General features: G+C 41.5%; 1 protein-coding gene across 1 annotated transcript in view; it reads right to left on the reverse strand.

The window, feature by feature from the left end:
- Positions 1-6496: 6496 nt before the first annotated feature.
- FECH (ferrochelatase) overlaps positions 6497-19590 on the reverse strand; it is a 31752-nt gene continuing 18658 nt past the window's right edge. The window contains exons 8-11 of the mRNA XM_081941108.1: positions 16421-16528; positions 15316-15480; positions 12860-12919; positions 6497-9644 (exon numbers count right to left, since the gene is read on the reverse strand). Coding sequence (XP_081797234.1) covers positions 9510-9644; positions 12860-12919; positions 15316-15480; positions 16421-16528 — 468 coding nt within the window. The 3' untranslated portion in view covers positions 6497-9509. The remainder of the gene's footprint in view (positions 9645-12859; positions 12920-15315; positions 15481-16420; positions 16529-19590) is intronic.

Here is a 19590-nt window from a genome sequence, read left to right on the forward strand (position 1 = left end):
AAACTGACTGGATGATTTTGGATCAATCAGTCCATCTTAGCCCAACTCACTTCATAGGGTTGTTATTGTAGAGAAAATAGGATATGTTTGCCACCTTGAGCTATGTATAAAAAACAATAAAGGGGAGATTAGAGATAGATAGATAGATAGATAGATAGATAGATAGATGATAGATAGATAGATAGATAGATAGATAGATAGATAGATAGATAGATAGATAGATGATGGAGGGAGGGAGGGAGGGAGGGAGGGAGGGAGGGAGGGAGGGAGGGAGAGAGAGAGAGAGAGAGAGAGAGAGAGAGAGAGAGAGAGAGAGAGAGAGAGATTAGAGTGGTTAAGATATTGCTTAGAAACCAGGAGACTATGAGTTTATTTTCCACCTTAAGCATGAAGGTCATCTGGGTGACTTTGGGCCAGTTACTCTCTCTCTCTCAGCCCAACCTACCTCATAGGATTGTTGTTGTGGGAAAAGTAGGAAAGAATAATAGATACATTTATTTATAAACTAATGAGTTCCTTATTAGTTTACTTACAAGTTATTTATAAACTAATGAAAGCAGAATAAACATCAAATAAATAAATAAACAAACAAACTAACTAATTAATTACAAGTAGTCCTCAATTTATGGTCAGTCACTTAACGACCATTCAGAGTTATGACAGAGCCCACTCCCAAAAGCTAATTACAACTAGGTTCTGAAGTTTTAACATCCAATCCCCCACCTCCCACTTCTGGGGTTACATGACTGCATTTTGTGCGCTTGGCCACCAGCCTGCATTTATGGCCATCCATTTGTAGTGACCTGCACTCATACGACTGCAATTTACAATGTATTTGCCACAAACCAGCATTTACTTCTAGTTTCTGGCAGAGAACACTCTCCAGTGAACAATGAGTTACACAACGAAGCAGTGTAAACCATCACCACAAAAAAGTTCATAAAATCGGGTCCAGGTGACTCATTTTATGACTGTCATGGCTTACAACCGTAGTTGCTGGCTCAATTATGGACATAACTCGAGGACTACCTGTAATCAATTTGGCAGTGCCAGAATTAAAGATGACAAGCAAGCAGACGACATTACCTGTGCGCTCCTGATGAAATGTAAAAGGCCATCCAAGGGCTTAGTGAATTTGAATTCATCCCCCAGAATGCCTTCGCTCCATAAACACACAGAGCACAAATCAGTAATGAGAGTTTGCTAATGGATTGGCTTAAGTATAGGACAGCATCCCATCACTGTTCCAGAAAACAATCAATCAAGCACTTAATTTTAAGCGTAAAAACTAAGCTGCCAAGAGACTGTTAATAGATAACCAAATAAATTAACAGTTGTGGGTGGGTTTTCGTTGGAGGCAAGGTCAAATTGCTTCCTAACACACACACACACACACACACCCCTCTGCTTCCCATCTTTTTTTAAAGCTCTTTTTTGAATGCTATCCTTGGGGGTGAAGCTGATGTTTTTTTTTTATAAGAACCTGGTTGAGGCTTCCTTTTCCAGAGTTTTCCTCTTGACAGGTTTACAAAAGCCAGAAATTTGGGGAGATCTCCTTTGCTCATCTCTTATCACTTTTCCCCATGCTGGCTTCCGCTTCAAAGGGACGTCAGAAAGTTTGATAAGGTGGTTGGACCCAAGGGGGGAGAGGCCCAGCAGCAGCTATACAAAAGAAGAGATTTTAACAGGAGCCAATCAGCTGAACTTCCTCTCTTCTCTACAGCTACCACTGCTGCATTGAAGCAGTCACATTTTAAGGGCAAGGTCTCAAACTCAGATTCTCTCATTGCCTCATGAGGACTACTTCCTTAGCTTAAGTGGGCTTCAGTAAAGTACTGTGGTAGAGAATTATTTGGAGGGTTATGATTTCACTCCTAGAAAGTGTATTTTCAGTAAGGTTTGGCAAGGCTACTTAGGCCTGATTAGAGTACTTTGGGTGGCTGCATAATATAAAGCTAAAAGTAAAGGTAAAGGTTCTCCTCGCACATATGTGCTAGTCGTTTCCGACTCTAGGGGGCAGTGCTCATCTCCGTTTCAAAGCCGAAGAGCCAGCGCTGTCCGAAGACGTCTCCGTGGTCATGTGACTGAATGCCGAAGGCGCACGGAACGCTGTTCCCTTCCCACCAAAGGTGGTTCCTATTTTTCTACTTGCATTTTTACATGCTTTCGAACTGCTAGGTTGGCAGAAGCTGGAAAAAGTAACAGGAGCTCACCCTGTTACGCTGTGCTAGGGATTCGAACCGCTGAACTGTCGACCTAGCTGATCGACAAGCTCAGTGTCCTAGCCACTGAGCCACTGCATCCCTGACATATAAAGCTACAATCTGCTTAATTGTCATTTGTTGAATAAGCCATCATCACTTGTTTTTATGTTCATGCTAAGTCATAAATCAGAGTTCATAAATCACGGCAGCATGACATGCTAAGCTGAAACCAAACAAACTGCACTTCATGCTTTAAGGCAGGGGTCTCCAACCTTGGCAACTTTAAGCCTGGCAGACTTCAACTCCCAGAATTCCCCAGTGAGCTTTGCTGGCTGGGGAATTCTGGGAGTTGAAATCTTCCAGGTTTAAAGTTGCCAAGGTTGGAGACCCCTGCTTTAAGGAACCAAATGTAGTCTACTTCATTCACCCAACGAAACTGAGCACACAAAGATCCTTATAATGTTGGAATCCCTACATGGAGATTCTTTCAACACTCACACACCTCCTGGTGAAATTGTACAACTTAAAATATGGTTCGCAATCCAACTCCGTTGCATCTTGGAATCTTTCAGAGGTCACAGCAGGAATGTCCTGTAAATGCCTTTAATAATAGCTTTGTCCCACCAAAAATCAGAGACTTTTGCAACTGTTTGTTGTTTAAATTTCCCCCCAAGGATCCGAGTATAGGTAGTCCTTGACGTAACACCACAATTGAGCCCAACATTTCTGTTGTTATGCGAGACATTTGTTAAGTGAGTTTTGCCCCATTTTACAACCTTTCCTGCCACAGTTGTTAAGTGAATCACCAGTTATTCAATTAGTAATGAAGTTGTTCAGTAATTCTGACTTCCCTGATGACTTGTCAGAAACTTGCAAACGGTGCTCACTTTACCACAGGACATTGCAACCATCATAAAGTTGCCAAGCATCTGAATTTTAATTCCATGACCATGGGGACGCTGCAACGGTCATACGTGTGAAAAATAGTCATACTAGCAATAGCACTTAGACTTATAAACCGCTTCACAGTGCTTTACCACTTACTAAGCGGTTTCCAGAGTCAGCATATTGTCCCATTCCCCCCCCCCCCCCCAACAATCTAGCTCCTCATTTTAGCCACCTCGGAAGTATGGAAGGCTGAGTCAACCTTGAGCTGGTGACATTGGAACTGCCAAATTGCAGGCAGTCGGCAGAAGTAGCCACTTGTAAAAAAGTAAGTTACTTTTTTAAGTGCCGTTGTAACTTTGAACAGCCAGTCAATGAACTGTTGTAAGGCAAGGACTACCTGTGGGCTCAGAAGGATGAGCATCAGAGATGGTATTCAGCAGGTTCTCGACCAGTTCTAGAGAACCAGTAGCGGAAATTCTGAATAGTTCGGAGAACCGGTAAATGACTGGCCCCACCCCCATCTATTCTCTGCCTCCCAAGTCCCAACTGATCGAGAGGAAATGGAGATTTTACAGTATCCTTCCCCACCACCAAGCCATGCCCACCAAGCCACATTCACAGAACCGGTAGTTAAAAATTTTGAATCCCATCACTGATAAGCATTGAGCATCTTCTAAGATATACAGCTTATCGTATTTTTTGGACCATAAGATGCACTCTTTTGTCTCCCAAAAGGGGGTGAATGTCTGTGAGTCTTATAGACCAAATATTGCCAAAGCCACGCCCACCTGCAGGCCATTTTTTGGCCTCTGCATGCCCCTTTTTCAGGCCTTTTTTCAGTCCATTTTTTAGGCTTTTTTCGGCCCGTTTGGGAGGCTTTCTTTGGCCCATTTTTGAAGATTTTTTTGGCCCATTTTCTCTAAAAGCCTCAAAAACGGGCTGAAAAAAGCCCCCAAAACAGGCCAAAAAAGCCCCCAAAATGGTCCAGAAAAGCCTCAAAAATGGGTAGAAAAAAGGCTGGAAAATAGCCCCCCCAAAAGGGCCGAAAATAAGATGTGCAGAGGCCAAAAACCTTTCTTTGTGGTTGTTTTCCTCTTCTAAATTTAGGTGCATCTTATAGTCAGGTGCGTCTTATAATCTGAAAAATACAGTATTTAGGTAACTGAGAAGACAGCTGAGTCCCGCCTACTCTCTTTCTACACGTCAGACAATTTCAAAGAGGGGAACATTTGAAAAGGCAATTCGCATAGTGGTCACTCTTGGCTCTTCTGTCTTTTTTTCAAATAACAAATGGAGCAAAGTTATTATATCGAAGTTGCTGAAAAGATGGCAGCCACAACCCCGTGGCAAGAGAAATGTGCGCGCACTAATTACACGCTCCCTTCTAATCCAAAGAGCCACCAGCAATCTTCTCTCTATATCATTGCCTTTTCCGCTGGAAAATTGTTACCTGTCTGGGCTAATAGCAAAAACCCAAATATACCAAGCTAACAGGAATTACATGACTGGGGTTAATTATACCTAAAAATGATGCCTTAAAATACTGTATCGCTGGAGCCTCGGATGAACCACGATTGTTCATATATAATCAATCATAGTTCAGAGATACTAAAATATTCAAATTCAGATTCCTGTGTGCTTTTCATCCGGCCTTGAAAACCTGGTTTCCATCCACTCCCCCGCCCATCCCCCAAGCAGACATTGGTTCAGGAGCATTTGTGAACCCATCTGGACTGGCTGTTTCAATTGCTGAATTGCTCCGAGGGTAATTTATTTCATGTTTTATTAGTAAAAGTGATTACTTTTTTCTAGCTTTTTCGTTGCTTTAATTACAGGCCACCCTGAGTTGTTTCTTGGCAGGGCAGCTATATAAATGGACTAAATCAACAAAATGACAAAACCAAAGCTAGCTAATTTTCTTCCTCCCTTTTGTTGCCCAGATAAAAAAAAAAACTCAAAATATTTTGCTAGCCATTAGGATTTTTTTTCTCTCTCTCCCTGAAACCTACAGTGGGTTGCCAGCTTGGAAGCAGCTCTAAAGAATAAGCTCTTGTTCTTATTAACTAAAAAAGAGAAAGAAGCTTCTATAGGTTTTTAGAAGAGAAATCTGGCTTTGTAGAACTGTCTTCTCACGGCGGCGGGGATGCGGATGTTTTCACCCTCCCCAGGCTCCGGAGACTTTTCTCGAGCCTCCGGGAGGTGGGAAACACCCCCCCCCTCCCGGGCTCCAGAGGCCAGAAATAGGCCCATTTCTGGACTTCCAGAACTTTCAGTAGGGCCGTTTTTCACCCTCCCAGAGCCTCTGCGCGGGACCTGTACTTACCTGAAATGATGAATGGACTGTGAGGAGACTCCTGGGAGGGGAGGGGAGGGGAGGGGTGGGCGGGGCCAGCCGGTCCTTGCAACAACCAGTTCGGCGAACCAGATGCAAAATTAGCTGACTAACCTACTGAATCCCACCCCCTGGTTCCAAGCACAGCTGATATTAGAAATGTATTTTGTTATGTTTTTAGAAAAACTAAGTAATACAATACAATACAATAGTAGAGTTGGAAGGGACCTTGGAGGTCTTCTAGTCCAACCCCCTGCCTAGGCAGGAAACCCTATACCGTTTCAGACAGATGGCTATCCAAGTAACCTTAGAATGTCCTCTTGGAACACTTTGGAGACTTTGTGGTACTTTGAACAAAGGACGATGTTTTTATCTAGGTTCTGGAATCCGTTCCGGGTGAAACAGTGGGAAGTCAAGACCATGCAAGTCGTCCCCAACTTACAATTGGTTGCTTAGTGAGCTTTTGAAATTACAACGACCTCCCCAGAGTTAGTTACAACCCATATTTGAAGTCCCAGTCAGTGCCCCCCCCATGGTCACATGACTGCAATTATATATATATATATATATATATATATATATATATGTGTGTGTGTGTGTGTGTGTGTGTGTGTGTGTGTGTGTGTGTGTGTGTTTGTGTTACAACCCCTGGTATCAGCACAAATACAACATACATATATATATATATATATATATATATATATATATATATATATATATATATATATATATATATATATATATATATATATATATATATATATATATATATATATATATATATATATATATATATATATATATATATATATATATATATATATATATATATATATATATATATATATATATATATATATATATATATATATATATATATATATATATATATATATATATATATATATATATATATATATATATATATATATATATATATATATATATATATATATATATATATATATATATGTGCTGAAAAATGGTCTTTACGGCCAGTTTCTTTTGCAATGCCCTTCTCCAAGGAATCGGAGGGGGGGGATCCTTCATACAAACACCAAAAGCACATAAGTTTAAATTTTTCAGAAAAATAACTTTAATCTCATGACGGCTTAAAGACTAACAAATGTTATCACGTAAACTTTCATGAATTTACATTCTAACGAAGTGAAGAGTTACCCTTGAACACTTCCTGCAAGAATGGCTGAATTCGCATGATATAATTGACTAGGACAGCGATGGCGAACCTTTTTTGGCTCGCGTGCCATAAGTGGGGGGAGCGCAGGGGGATTGTTTGCAGGCGTGCTGCACCCATAATGCAATGCGCGACCCCCCCAGTGCGCATGCGCACACTACAGGTGTGACACCCCCCCCATTTTTGCATGCTTTTTTCGACCTCCCCAGGCTCCAGAGGCCTTATAGGAGCATGGGGAGGGTGAAAACAGCCTTCCCTGCCCCCGGAAGCCCTCCGGAGGCTTCAGGGACCTTCAGGAGGCTTCCCTGAAGCCTCCGAAGCAGTCAAAACGACCCTCCGAGCAAACCGGAGGGTCGTTTTAAGCGCTCCGAAGGCTTTAGGGACCTTCAGGAGGCTTCTTCGGAGTGCTCAAAACGACCCTCCGAGCAAACCAGACTTTTGAGCACTCCAAAGGCTTCAGGGACCTTCAGGAAGCTTCCCTGAAGCCTCCAGAGCAGTCAAAACATCCCTCTGAGCAAACAGGAAGTCCATTCCCGAATGTCCGATTTGCCCGTAGGGCTGGTTTTTTGCACTCCGGAGGCTTCAGGGAAGCACATGAAGCCTCCGGAGGCCCTCCGGGGAGGGGGCTCTTTTCGCCCTCTCCAGGCTCCTATAAAGTCTCTGGAGCCTGGGGAGGGCAAAAAATGGCTTTAAAAACGGGTGAACTCAGCTGGCCAGCTAACAGGGCAGCGCCTCGCGTGCCCTGACAAATGGCTCCGTGTGCCACAGCTGGCACGCGTGCCATAGGGTCACCATCACTAGGACATGAACAGGATTAACTGCCCTTTGCAGGTATCTACATCCAGAGGGCTGTGCGGTTAATATGGAGAGCTTAAACCCCCAAACAGACCTGGTTTGGATTGGATTAAAGTGTATTGCCACCCCACGAGCCTTACCAAAGAACATCACCAACCAATCAAAGATAGAGCAGTTTCCCAGTTCAGCCTATGCAGTCCTCCAAGGAAAAGAGTTTGCGTTCTAAAGCAGCTAGATAATTTCAGACTTCTATGACTAAAATCAAAGGCTTGCCAGCCACCAATTTTCCATACCCAGCACTATTTAAAGCCTTGCCAGCTTTCCTGCTAAAAGGCAGATGAGATATTAGGCACTTTTGGAGGATGTAGAAAGGGACCCTGCTTTTGAATTGGGGAGGGGGGAAAGGCCATTTTTGACATACAGTGAAGCTTAAAGTTTGCAACCCCTTTTTGGCGTATGATTACCATGGGATCATTTTACTCAATGAATAAATAAACAAGTGTTGAATTCATATTTACCAACAAAGAAATAAAGGGAGACTAGTATAGATCTATTTCAAGCCATTTAGCTCTCATCAGCTAGTCATGCCCTTCTGGGTTTCGAACCCAGGCTACTTGCATATTAGGTAGATGTATTAACCTCTAAGCCACAGGCTCTCCTCACTTTGTTGGCTATACCAGGGGAGAGATTAAGTGTTTATTCTGGTGAGACCGGCCTATCACCGCAACCTGGTCTACCCAATTATGGGACGGAGCATATTGCTTCCGCTTTCGCCTTTCAGCCCTAATCCAGGAGCCTTCGCAGAAAGTCACTTTTACAACAAGCTATTTGTATGTGTTGAATACTAGTCTCCCTTTATTTCTTTGTCGGTAAATAGAAATGCAACACAAAAATAGTTTGTCGCGAAACCCACTGCCTGCAAAGGCTCCTGGATTTAGGACTTGGATTTAGATTTAGGACCTGTGTGAAGAACAGATTACATCATATTTATGCAGAAATAGTGAGAAGCCAAACGGGTTCACAAACTTTTCAATGCCAGTAGTGTGATCATGTGCTGCTCATACCATTGACAGTTAACCATAGTTTGTTAGTCTTTAAGCTAATGCAATGTTTCTCAACTTGAACCTAAGATGGATGCATGCTGGCTGGGGAATTCCGGGAATTGGAAGTCCACCCTCTCAGTGTTGTTCAGTTTGAGAAACATTGAGCTATTGCAAGAACTCCTGCTATTTTCATGACAAGAGACTAATATGGCAATGCCTTAGGAAACACAACTTTGCAAACACAATTGGGACACTGCTTCAGTTTTGCATGGTGGAAATAGGAAAGGGTGACTGCCTACAAAATGAAATATCAAATTAAAAAAATATATACCTACTATTCTTTTTTTTAAAAAAACCAAATTATTTATCTATACACTATATGTCAGCTGAAGTTATTGGAAAACTAAAGTAGTTTCATCATCAGACTATTAGTCACAAAGCTCTAAGGCCAGATTTATGTTTGCCTAAAACAAAAACAAAAACCACCCACCAAAATGGCAGAATTTTACCAGGAAGGTTTAACTGAAATATTTTTATGACATTATATATTTTTACGAAAGACACTTTCTGCAAAGACACTCAACCTGCATCCTTGGCTCAAAACCTTGGATGCACAGTTCTTTTAGAACCAAGCTTCACCATTTTTGAGGAAGGGTTGATTCCTGCAAAGTGAACAGATTTTCCTCAGCATCGCTCTGGCAGAGCAAGGCTGGAGAACCTGTTCAAGGAACCAAAATTCTGCTCTCCTTCACAGGCCATCAAATACGAAGAACCTCGTGCATTCTGTTTAATTTGATAAAATGTGGATTTCCAGCAACTCGAGAGGACGAAGCCTTTTAACATGCAGTGTCCCTTCCAATGCAAAATTCCCCCATAGAAAACCAAAGCGGTTGAAAAAGATTTCAGTGGTTATCATTTCCACCCCTGGGCGAATCCCATTGGAGAGCAAAACGCAGACCTGAGAGGATCAAAAGAAGGCAGAATAAATGGGCATGTTTCACAGAATCTGTATTGTCTACTCCTGCCAATGACCCGACTGCCGGTGTACATTTTCACAGTGTCTGACTAGTGAAGAAGGACTTCGTCTTTCGACATGTGGGATTCACACAAAGCGGACAACTCAGTGTTAACTGCTTGGAGCATAGTTCGTTCGACTTGAGGTGTGAGCAGACCAAATCTGCCAGAGCCTGAAAAATACAAAAAAATACATTTAAGTTTAATTTTAACATTTAAAAACACATTTACTGATCACAATAACTTTCTAATCTGCTAGCAAGCTATTCTATGAGCAAATAATACTTTAAGCATGATGATGATGGTTAGTGTGATTAATATACATATATCTACCTATGTTCTGACCTAGGCTTCCCGAGAGCATGAAGCAGACTCCTTGTCCCGACAAAAAACCCTTTTATTAATGTACTGTGAATTCTGCTCATTCACATACAGCAAAGTCTTTCAAGGGAGGATTTACAGTCACAGACCTTATCTGGCTTGGAGAGCTGACAGGCAGATATCTGCAAAACCTGGCAAAGAGCCTCGGAGAGTCACCAACCAATTAAGTGAACTAATGGTCTCCTGCAAACTCCACTCCCCTTTCGCTCCTCTTTTATTTCCTTTGGGAGGGGCCATTCATTGTCCACCTGTGGCCTTACTCCCAAGTCGACCCCTGTTCTTTAGCTCTTCCCTTCATCTGGCAATTCTGCGCATGCGCACACTGGGAACAGGCTCCAGCTGTTCTTCTGCCTCACTGATCTCTGACTCTGAAGGCAGCTGATAACTGTCAGACAGCCCTGGCCCCCTCTCTGCCTCCGACACAGAGCCCTCATCAGAGCCTTCCCCAGATTCCAGGACTGGCCCATGTTCCTCCCCAACTCCCTCGCTGTCCGAATCTGCTGCCAGCTCCGCTGCCTGCTGGCGACCCACAATACATACATACAAGTAGTTCTTGATTTACGACCGCAGTTGAGCCCAAAACTTTTGGTGCTAAGTGAGACGATTGTTAAGTGAGTTTTGCCCCATGTTACGATCTTTCTTGTCACAGTTGTTAAGTGAATCACTACAAGTTAAGTTAGTGACAGGGTTGTTAAGCGAGTCTGGCTTTCCCACTGACTTTGCTTGTCACAAAGTCACAAAAGGTGATCACACATGACCCCAGGACACTACAACCGTCGTAAATATGAGTCAGTTGCCAAATGTCGGGATTTTGATCATGTGATCATGTGGATGCTGCAATGCTCTTAAGTGTGAAAAATAATAATAATAATAATAATAAATGGCTACAAGTCACTTTTTTTAAGTGCCGTTGCAACTTTGGTCACTAAATGAATCGTTGTAAGTCAAGGACTACTGTACTTGAAATGAGAAAGGAGGGAGAATATCAAGGACCAGCTATTTTTTAAAAAAAAATCTGCAAGAATTTGCCAATTCGGACGTTTTCCATTGTTTTTCAATACAATATTGCAATCATTTATACCCATGATGGCGAACCTATGGCACGTGTGCCACAGGTGGCACTGGAGCCATTTGTTAGGGCACGAGAGGCATTGCCCTGTCAGCTCCGGCACGCATGCGCTGGCTGGCCAGTTGAATTTGGCCTTCTTTTAAGGCCATTTTTCTACAGGCAAACCAGAAGTTTGGGAACGGACTCCCGGTTTGCTTGTAGGGCCATTTTTCGTCCTGCGGAGCCTTCAGGAGGCTCCGGAGGGCGAAAAACGGCCTTATGGACAAAATGGAAGTCACCATTTCTAAACTTCCACTTTGGCCGTAGGGCCATTTTTCACCCTCCGGAGGCTCCAGGGAAGTTCCTGAAGCCTCTGGAGGGCCTCCGGAGTGGGGTGGAGGCTGTTTTCGCCCTCCCCAGGCTCCTAGAAAGCCTCTGGAGCCTTGGGGAGGGTGAAAAAAGCATGCCAAAAGCAGGGGGATCGTGCTGGTTGTGCGCACATGCCTGCTGGGGTCACGCACATAGCATTATGGGTGTGGACACACCCGCGCATGACCCCCCTTTTGGTACACAATCCAAAAAAGTTAGCCATCACTGATTTATACCCTTGTTTTCATAATTTCTACGTGTAAGAACTTGATGAAGTAGAACTCTGTCTAAGTGAACATCCTCCAGATGTTCTGGGATTAGGAGTTTAGGGATTAGGAATTCTAATTACATTTCCACTATATCTGGAGAGCACCAAATTGGATTTGATTCTGACTGAGCATATGCAAGATAGGATTTCATAAACACAAAAATGCAACCAGTCCCAAAGTAGGAAATGTAAACCAGAGCCCGCCAATCAGAGAACTGATAGAAGATTTTCCTACTATCTTGAAAACCCTATTAGGCATATCACACTTTAGAACAGGTCTTCCCAACCAGGAGTGCTCACATCCCCTGGGGGTGCGAGACGATATTCCAAGGGGTGAGAAAACCTGGGTTTAGAAGTTTCAAAATTATAGTGTACTAGCTGGATAGCCGTGCTTCGTGACAAAAATATGCGACTGGGCTATGCAGGAGAAATTCGGTTCACAATCCATTGGCTCAGTGGTGGTCGGTAATGGAAACACATAAGGGAATATCGCTCCCTAATATTGCCTTGAGTCCGGAAACAGTTCCATAAGTGGAAGGTGTAGACATTTTGGTGAGGTACCAATGTTTAGTACTGTAAGGAGCCCCAGACCGCTCCTGAATGAAGGAGTGGAACATCTGCCAGTTTGAACTGAGGTAATGGAATGTGAGGCAACTGGCAGTTGGAACGGAGTTCTTTTCAGGTGGGGAGGAGGAGTAGAATGTCCAACGCTTTAGCATCAGAGCATGTTAATATAAGGCAGCTGGCAATTGGAACAGAGTTCTTTTCAGGTGGGGAGGGGGAGTAGAACTCCTTAGCATCAGAGCATGTTAATTACTATATAAGAAACACTAATGACTCTGATGGTCATTTCGAAAAATCCTTTCTTAGCGAGCACCTAGAAGCCAAGAGGAACATACGTGCCAAATTTCAAGTTTGTAGGCTTTACGGTTCTGGAGATTTCGTCATGAGTGAGTGGTATTTGGTTTATATATATATATATAGATATGCATAATGGGTGCAAGAATATATCAGAAGCGTTCTATAGATGCAGGGTATAGAAAAGGAAAGCCTGCTTTAGAAGAAGCATTGCAAACTGCCAGAATTCCTCCATCAAAAAGGCCTGCTTCCATGGATAAAGCGATCCCACCCATTTGGTGATCCTCAGCCCTCCAAAAATGTTACATGTGTCCAGCAAAATTCCTGTCAGAGAAACAGGAGTCTACCCGTGATGGCTTCTCTGGAGAATCCCACATTTCTCCCTCTCTGAGGCAGACGGGCGGTTCAGAAATGTGAAAAATAAATACAATAAAAATTTTCTCAGGGAAATAGGGAAGCGGTACCTTGGCGAACAATGGATTTCCATTCAAGGATTCTGCTCTCCTGATATTTTCAACCCCACACTGAAGAACAAGAGAAGGAAAACAGTTGAGACACAGGGTCCTATTTTGTCTTTGGCTAAAGCAATAGGAATAGAATTGGAGCTAAATTCAGTCCATTTTCACAGGCACAAAAAGAGCAGATATCCCATATTTTGTTCTCATTTATTGATTTATTCTATTTCTATAGCCGCCCAGAGCAGTGGTGGGATTCAAATTTTTTTACTACGAGTTCTGTGGGCGTGGCTTTGTGGGCGTGGCAGGGGAAAATCCCCATTCCCTCCCCACTCTCAAAATTTCCGCTACCGGTTCTCTAGAGCTTGTCAGAACTGGCTGAATACCACATCTGGCCCAGAGTCATTTGCTGTGGGTGGCTATAGATATTAAAAACATAAAATAAAATAATAAAATAATATAATAAAATAGAATAAAATAATAATATAATATAATAAAATAGAATAAAAGAATAAAAGAATAAAATAATAGAATAAAATAAAATAAAATAATAAAATAAAATAAAAACATATAAAATAATAAAATAAAATAAAATAAAATAATAAAATAATAAAATAGAATAAAATAATATAATAAAATAATAAAATAGAATAAAATAAAATAATAACATATAAAATAATAAAATAGAATAAAATAAAATAATAAAATAAAATCTCTCTTCATAGTCCTCCTCCTGTCCCTCTTCACAGTACAACATTCCAACTCTAGGCCAGAGATTGACATCAACTGCTGATCCCAATGTTTCTCAACCTTAGCAACTTTACCATACGTAGACTTCCCAGAATTCCCCAATTAATATACTGGCTGGGGAATTCTGGGAATTGAAGTCCACATATCTTAAAGTTGTCAAGGTAGAGAAACACTGTTTTATCCTACCCAACTCACCACACTCCAACAAAAAGCAAGGTTTCTTTTAATACACGAATAACATAAAATATTTTTGTCAATATGATTAAATGCTTCAGGTTTTTACAAGGATTAAGGAAACCTGGGTACAAGCTCATAGTTAGTCATGGACTTGAGTTCAGTGGTGCTTTTAGCCCTGAATTGCTATTCTGGGGGAAAAAAACAAACAAAGAGGATGTACTATGTATGTGACCTTGGACTCTTAAGGAAAGATGGAATAGAAATTTAAGTAACAGCAGTAGTATGTAATGTAATGCTACTAATGCTAACACCCAATCAATAGCATGGGAGTAGGATCTACAATGCCTGCAGACACTGCCTTTGGCACCAGCCAGATTCTGTGCTCCATCCATTTTTTATAATTTTTAAAATAATGATAGCGATATAACATTCTTAGACAATGTACACGGTGATGGGCTATAGATCACCTGTCTACTTGGACAAGAAGCACCCTGGGAATGAAAGTCCACACATCTTAAAATTGTCAAGGTAAAGAAACACTGCTATGTGGGCTAGAAAGGAAGGTGTAGGAGCGCCCCGCTTTTTTTTCCCTTTCAGGAAATAGTTGTCTTCTGACTGTCTATTGTCATTCTGGCAGCCATCTGTGTCTGCACGTGCAACATTGCCTCGACATCCCATCTGCCCACATCTGGATTATCCTATCCTTCCAACAGTAGATGGACATTGACAAGTCTGGCTGGGAATCCTGGGAGTTGTAGTTCCAACACCTTTAGAAATCACTAGGCTGAAAACCACTATGTTCTGACCGAGGCTTCCCAAGAGCAGGAAGCAAACGCCTGGCCCTGACAAAAACCCCTTTTATTAATTTACTGTGAATTCTGCTCATTCACATCCAGCAAAGTCTTTCAAGGGAGGATTTACAGTCACAGACCTTATCTGCCTTGTTGAGCAGACAGGCAGATATCTGCAAAACTTGGCAAGAGTCGAGAGTCACGAACCCATTAAGCGAACTAATTGTCTCCTGCAAAATCCACTCCCCTTTCTCTCCTCTTTTATTTCCTCTGGGAGGGGCCATTCATCGTCCACCCATTGCCTTACTCCCAAGTCGACCTGTTCTTTAGCTGTTCCCTTCATCTGGCAACTCTGCGCATGCACACACTGGGAACAGTCTCCAGCTGTTCATCTGCCTCACAGATGTCTGACTCTGAAAGCAGCTGATAACTGGCATATGGCTCTGGCCGCCTCTCTGCCTCCGACACAGAGCCCTCATCAGAGCCTTCTCCAGACTCCAGGTCTGGCCCTTGTTCCTCCCCAACCTCCTCACTGTCCGAATCTGCTGCCAGCAACGCTGACGGGCCACAACACACGAAGTCAAACATGCATCTTTTATGTTACAACTTACAGCTCCTTTGTGTAATATTGCAACTGTTGAAGGGTGAGGGAAAACCCAACCTGTAATAATCCTAAACCTTTTGGGAACACTTGTTTCCCGTTAAGGAGCTACAGGCAAACAGTGGTGAGAAAAATAATGGCTTTACCTCATTGGCTAAGACCTGAGCATATTCAATGTCAAGCTCATAGAGTGTTTCAATGTGATCGCTGGTGAACGCAATTGGAACTAACAAGATGTTCTTCTTTCCTCTCTGGCAAAGTCCCTTAATAGTGTCATCTGTCTGAGGACCCAACCAAGCCATCGGGCCGACCTAAAACAACAAAAGAGAGAAGGTTTTTTTAGAAAGGACAATTTACTATTCAGAGTGGTGATTCAGAATTGTCTCCGACCTCATGAACCACAACAGGCCACGCCCCATCTTGGTGTCCTTTCATACTTCTATGATATTTTTTTAATTTCCTAGTCTACAAGCCTAGCATTTCCTCGGGAACTTCTTATACAAGTACTTACCGTATTTTTCAGACTATAAGACGCACCAGAGTATAAGACGCACCATGATTTTGAAGAAGTAAATTTTTTTAAAAAAGTTTTTACACTCTGCAGGCCTCCCAAACCCTCCACAAGCCTCGTTTTTTGCAAAAAAAAAAAAAAAAAAAGGGGGGGGGGGTTGCAGAGCTTTGGGAGGCTCTTAGAGTGTTCCTGGGGGCTGAGGGGGCAAAAAAAGGCTAGTTTTTTCACGAAAATGGGCCCATTTGTTGCCCCAAAAAAGAGCATGCATAGCCTTTAGGAGGCTTGTGGAGTACTCGTGGTGGCTGAATGGGGCAAAAATGAGCAAAAAACGGCCCGTTTTTCACTCGTTTTTGCCCTCCCCAGCCCCCAGGAATACTTTGCAGGCCTCCCAAACCCTCTGCACATCCATTTTTTGCAAAGGGGGGGCAGGGTTTCGGGAGGCCAAAAGTGCTATATTCAGTGTATAAGACGCACCCAGATTTTCACCCTCTTTTTTGAGGGGAAAAGGTGTGCCTTATACTCCAAAAAATACGGTACTTAACCAGTCATCACCATGCTTAACTTCTTCTGTGCCCAACAGCTGAAACAGATGCTATCATATTTGACTGATGTATAACATCAAAACATACTTTATAACAATTGGCAGGTGAAGCCAAATTGAGCCAGATTCAGTCTAAATAAGCCCCAAACAAATTCAATGATGGAGAAGCGTTTTATCAGAGTTCCCTGGGACGACGTACCTTGGACTGCCACACAAGCCTATATGGATTGCAATGGCCAAGTTTCTCCATCACTTTTTGAACTGTAGCTCCCACTTCCTGTGGATACGGGTCACCTCGATTCACTACCTAGAGCACGGAAACAAGAACGAAGACAAGCAATTTTTTTCTGAAAGGGGAAAAGCACTTATTTGATTAAAGCAAAGACTTTAAATTATTCTCTAGCCTTGAGCCCGCAAAGTCCCTTAATCTTTATGATTTTCACATGTGTGAAAGGTTAATTTTCATTTCTTTTTTAAAAAACATTTTTAAAAAATTTGTTTTATTATATAAAATACAAAGAAAAATAAAATAGGAAATTAAGGGAAGGAAGAGGAGTGGGGAAAGGGGTGTGTGAGATACAAGGGGAAAAAGGAAAGGAAAGGAAGTGAAAGGAAAGGAGAAAGGAAAGGAAGTGAAAGGAAAGGAGAAAGGAAAAGAAAGGAGAAAGGAAAGGAAGGGAAAGGAAAAGAAAGGAGAAAGGAAAGGAAAAAGGCATTGACTTCTGACTTTTCTTAGCATAGTACAAGATAAAACCATTTCCACTTCAACATTTTGCTTTTACACATTAACATATAACTAGCTATTTCTATAATGATATTTTTTTCTGATCAACAAAACCAAAGTTTCATTCTTTTTCTATCACAAGCAGAGCATCCAGAAGTGATATCCAAATGAGAATATATTTTTCTCTTTGAAAAAAATAATCACTTTCACAATCCCTGCTTTATATTCCTTGTATAATGTGTATTTCCAGTTGAACCTAATAATCTTTCTGAACTGTCATCCTTTTTAATTAACAAGATTCATTGCATTCTTTCAATTTCTTTTGACCTTAATGAAGAAAAAAACCCCTCTTTTTCCCACTCTTTTTTAAAGTGCTAAACTTTTTTTAAAGTCAAAACTTTCTAATTAACTTTCTAAGTTCATTTTTAACTTTTTATATTTTTTTAACTTTTCATTTTTAATATGCAGGATAGCTTTAACTGGAGTATGTTAATTCTCCAGCAGCAGCATTGTTTTCAAACCTATTTTGAATCTACTGCTTGTTTCTGTTATTGCCAAAGACCACTAGATGGCGCCAGGTTTCCACACATCGCAAAACCTGAGGCGCCAGGAGACCATTTCAAGTTTTAATGCCATATTTCTTTCAATAAATGGAACATTATCAGTTCTGCTTTAGTTTTGTTACGCTGTGAAAACCGTTCGCCAATTACTTCCAGAAAAAATTAAGAATTAAAATCTGGAGTTTGTATTTCCTCTTTTAAGTTACCAAAATTTACTTTAACAAAGAACGCGGATTCAAGCATGAAGCCTATTTTTTTATAAGGAAGATAGACTAACCAAATGCCTGCAAATGCGTATCACTTATGCTAAATTTTAAGCACAGGAAGTTTCCTGCTTTAATTGTTTGCAGGTTGTTTCCCAAAAAAGAATTATAATAATATAATAATAATTCTTATTATCTGGAATTTCATTACGTTATCCTCAGTCCTGGCAATCATCCTAAGAAACATGCATGATATATCAATGTATAACTTTAAGACGCAGGCTGTTCTCCTTCTCTGCTGATTCCTGCTCTGTTCTTCCTCGGTTTCCCAAGAACTTTCTATTTGAAGAAGAGTGTCACATCTCAACCAGGTTACCTCCGTGTAACACTGGGTGAAAAAAATGCACTCAATCCCTTGTCAATCCCTGACTTTTTGGCTGAAGTGACCTATAGAGAAGGCACCTGCTATAAAAGCTGCCTTTTTTCAACATTGGTGACTTGGGTAAAACTATGCTTGGCAATATTTACTATAAATAGTGGTCTGTCTGAGTCTGCTACCATAATGAAATTCATTCATTCATTCATTCATTCATTCATTCATTCATTCATTCATTCATTCATTCATTCATTCCCTATCTTGTTCCAAATGTCTACGGAGATTCTCACTCATTCAACTCATGGTTTGTCCCAAATGTCCTTTTTCCAAAAGGCAACTGGGTTTTCCTTTTGGAATGTTTTTTTTTCCTTGAAAAAATATTTCCCTTCAAAATGTTTTCAAGAAAAAACAACCAAGAAATTGCTTTTTGGAAAAAGAACTTTTGGGACGAACTCATTTCAAAGCGATTAAAGGGGGGGGGGGGACAGCATAAAAATATTAAAATAATTTAAAAAATTATTTCTAACCCATAATGAAGCATATGATGGGGGGGGGGGGGGAGAACTGCAGAGTTCCGGTTTTAAATTATAATCAGGAAAACAAGAGGTATGAAAGCTTTCAAGGAGACATGGGAGACTATCAGCATGATTTTTGGCTAGATCCTTCTGTTTATTCCTATTTCTGCAGGTATATTTCTGGCCTGCCATCAAGAAAAGGGCACCTAGAGGCATGTTTCATATGCTTTTAGGTAATGTTCACCAGGCGGTAAACTTTTGTTTTATCGTTGAAATCTTGCAAGGTTTCCATCGTTTTCACACGAGATCATGAGAAATCTCTACACACAACAATGCAAAAACATAGAACTAAGGTCGCTGAGGTTGGGACACGGTAGCTCAGTGGCTAAGACACTGAGCTTGACGATCAGAAAGGTTGGCAGTTCGAATTCCTAGCGCCGCGTAATGGAGTGAGTTCCCGTTACTTGCCCCAGCTTCTGCCGACCTAGCAGTTCGAAAGCACGAAAAAATGGAAGTAGAAAAATAGGGACCACCTTTGGTGGGAAGGGAACACCGTTCCGTGTGCCTTCGCCATTTAGTCATGCTGGCCACATGACTATGGAATTGTCATTAGACGGCACTGGCTCTTCGGTTTAGAAACGGAGATGAGCACTGCCCCCTAGAGTCAGGAACAACTAGCACATATATGTGAAGGGAACCTTTACCTTTACCTAAGGTTGCTGAATTCATAAATGATCCCAGAATCTCATGAGGTTCTAACAATGGTGTGTGTGTGTGTGTGTGTGTGTGTGTGTGTGTGTGTACGTACACATACACTTCTATTTCACCCTGTTTCAGTGCTCCATCTTAACAAAAATAAGAGAACAGTATAGCTGTTATATTCTGTTATCCTGAACAGGGAAACTGATGAATGGATCAAGTACAAGGTGGATTTCTATTAGACCGACAGACAATACTTTCAGCTTTAAAGCAAAGATTCAATAGGGTCAAA

Source organism: Natrix helvetica, assembly GCF_964273705.1.
Source record: "Natrix helvetica genome assembly, chromosome: 2".
NCBI lineage: Eukaryota > Metazoa > Chordata > Lepidosauria > Squamata > Natricidae > Natrix > Natrix helvetica.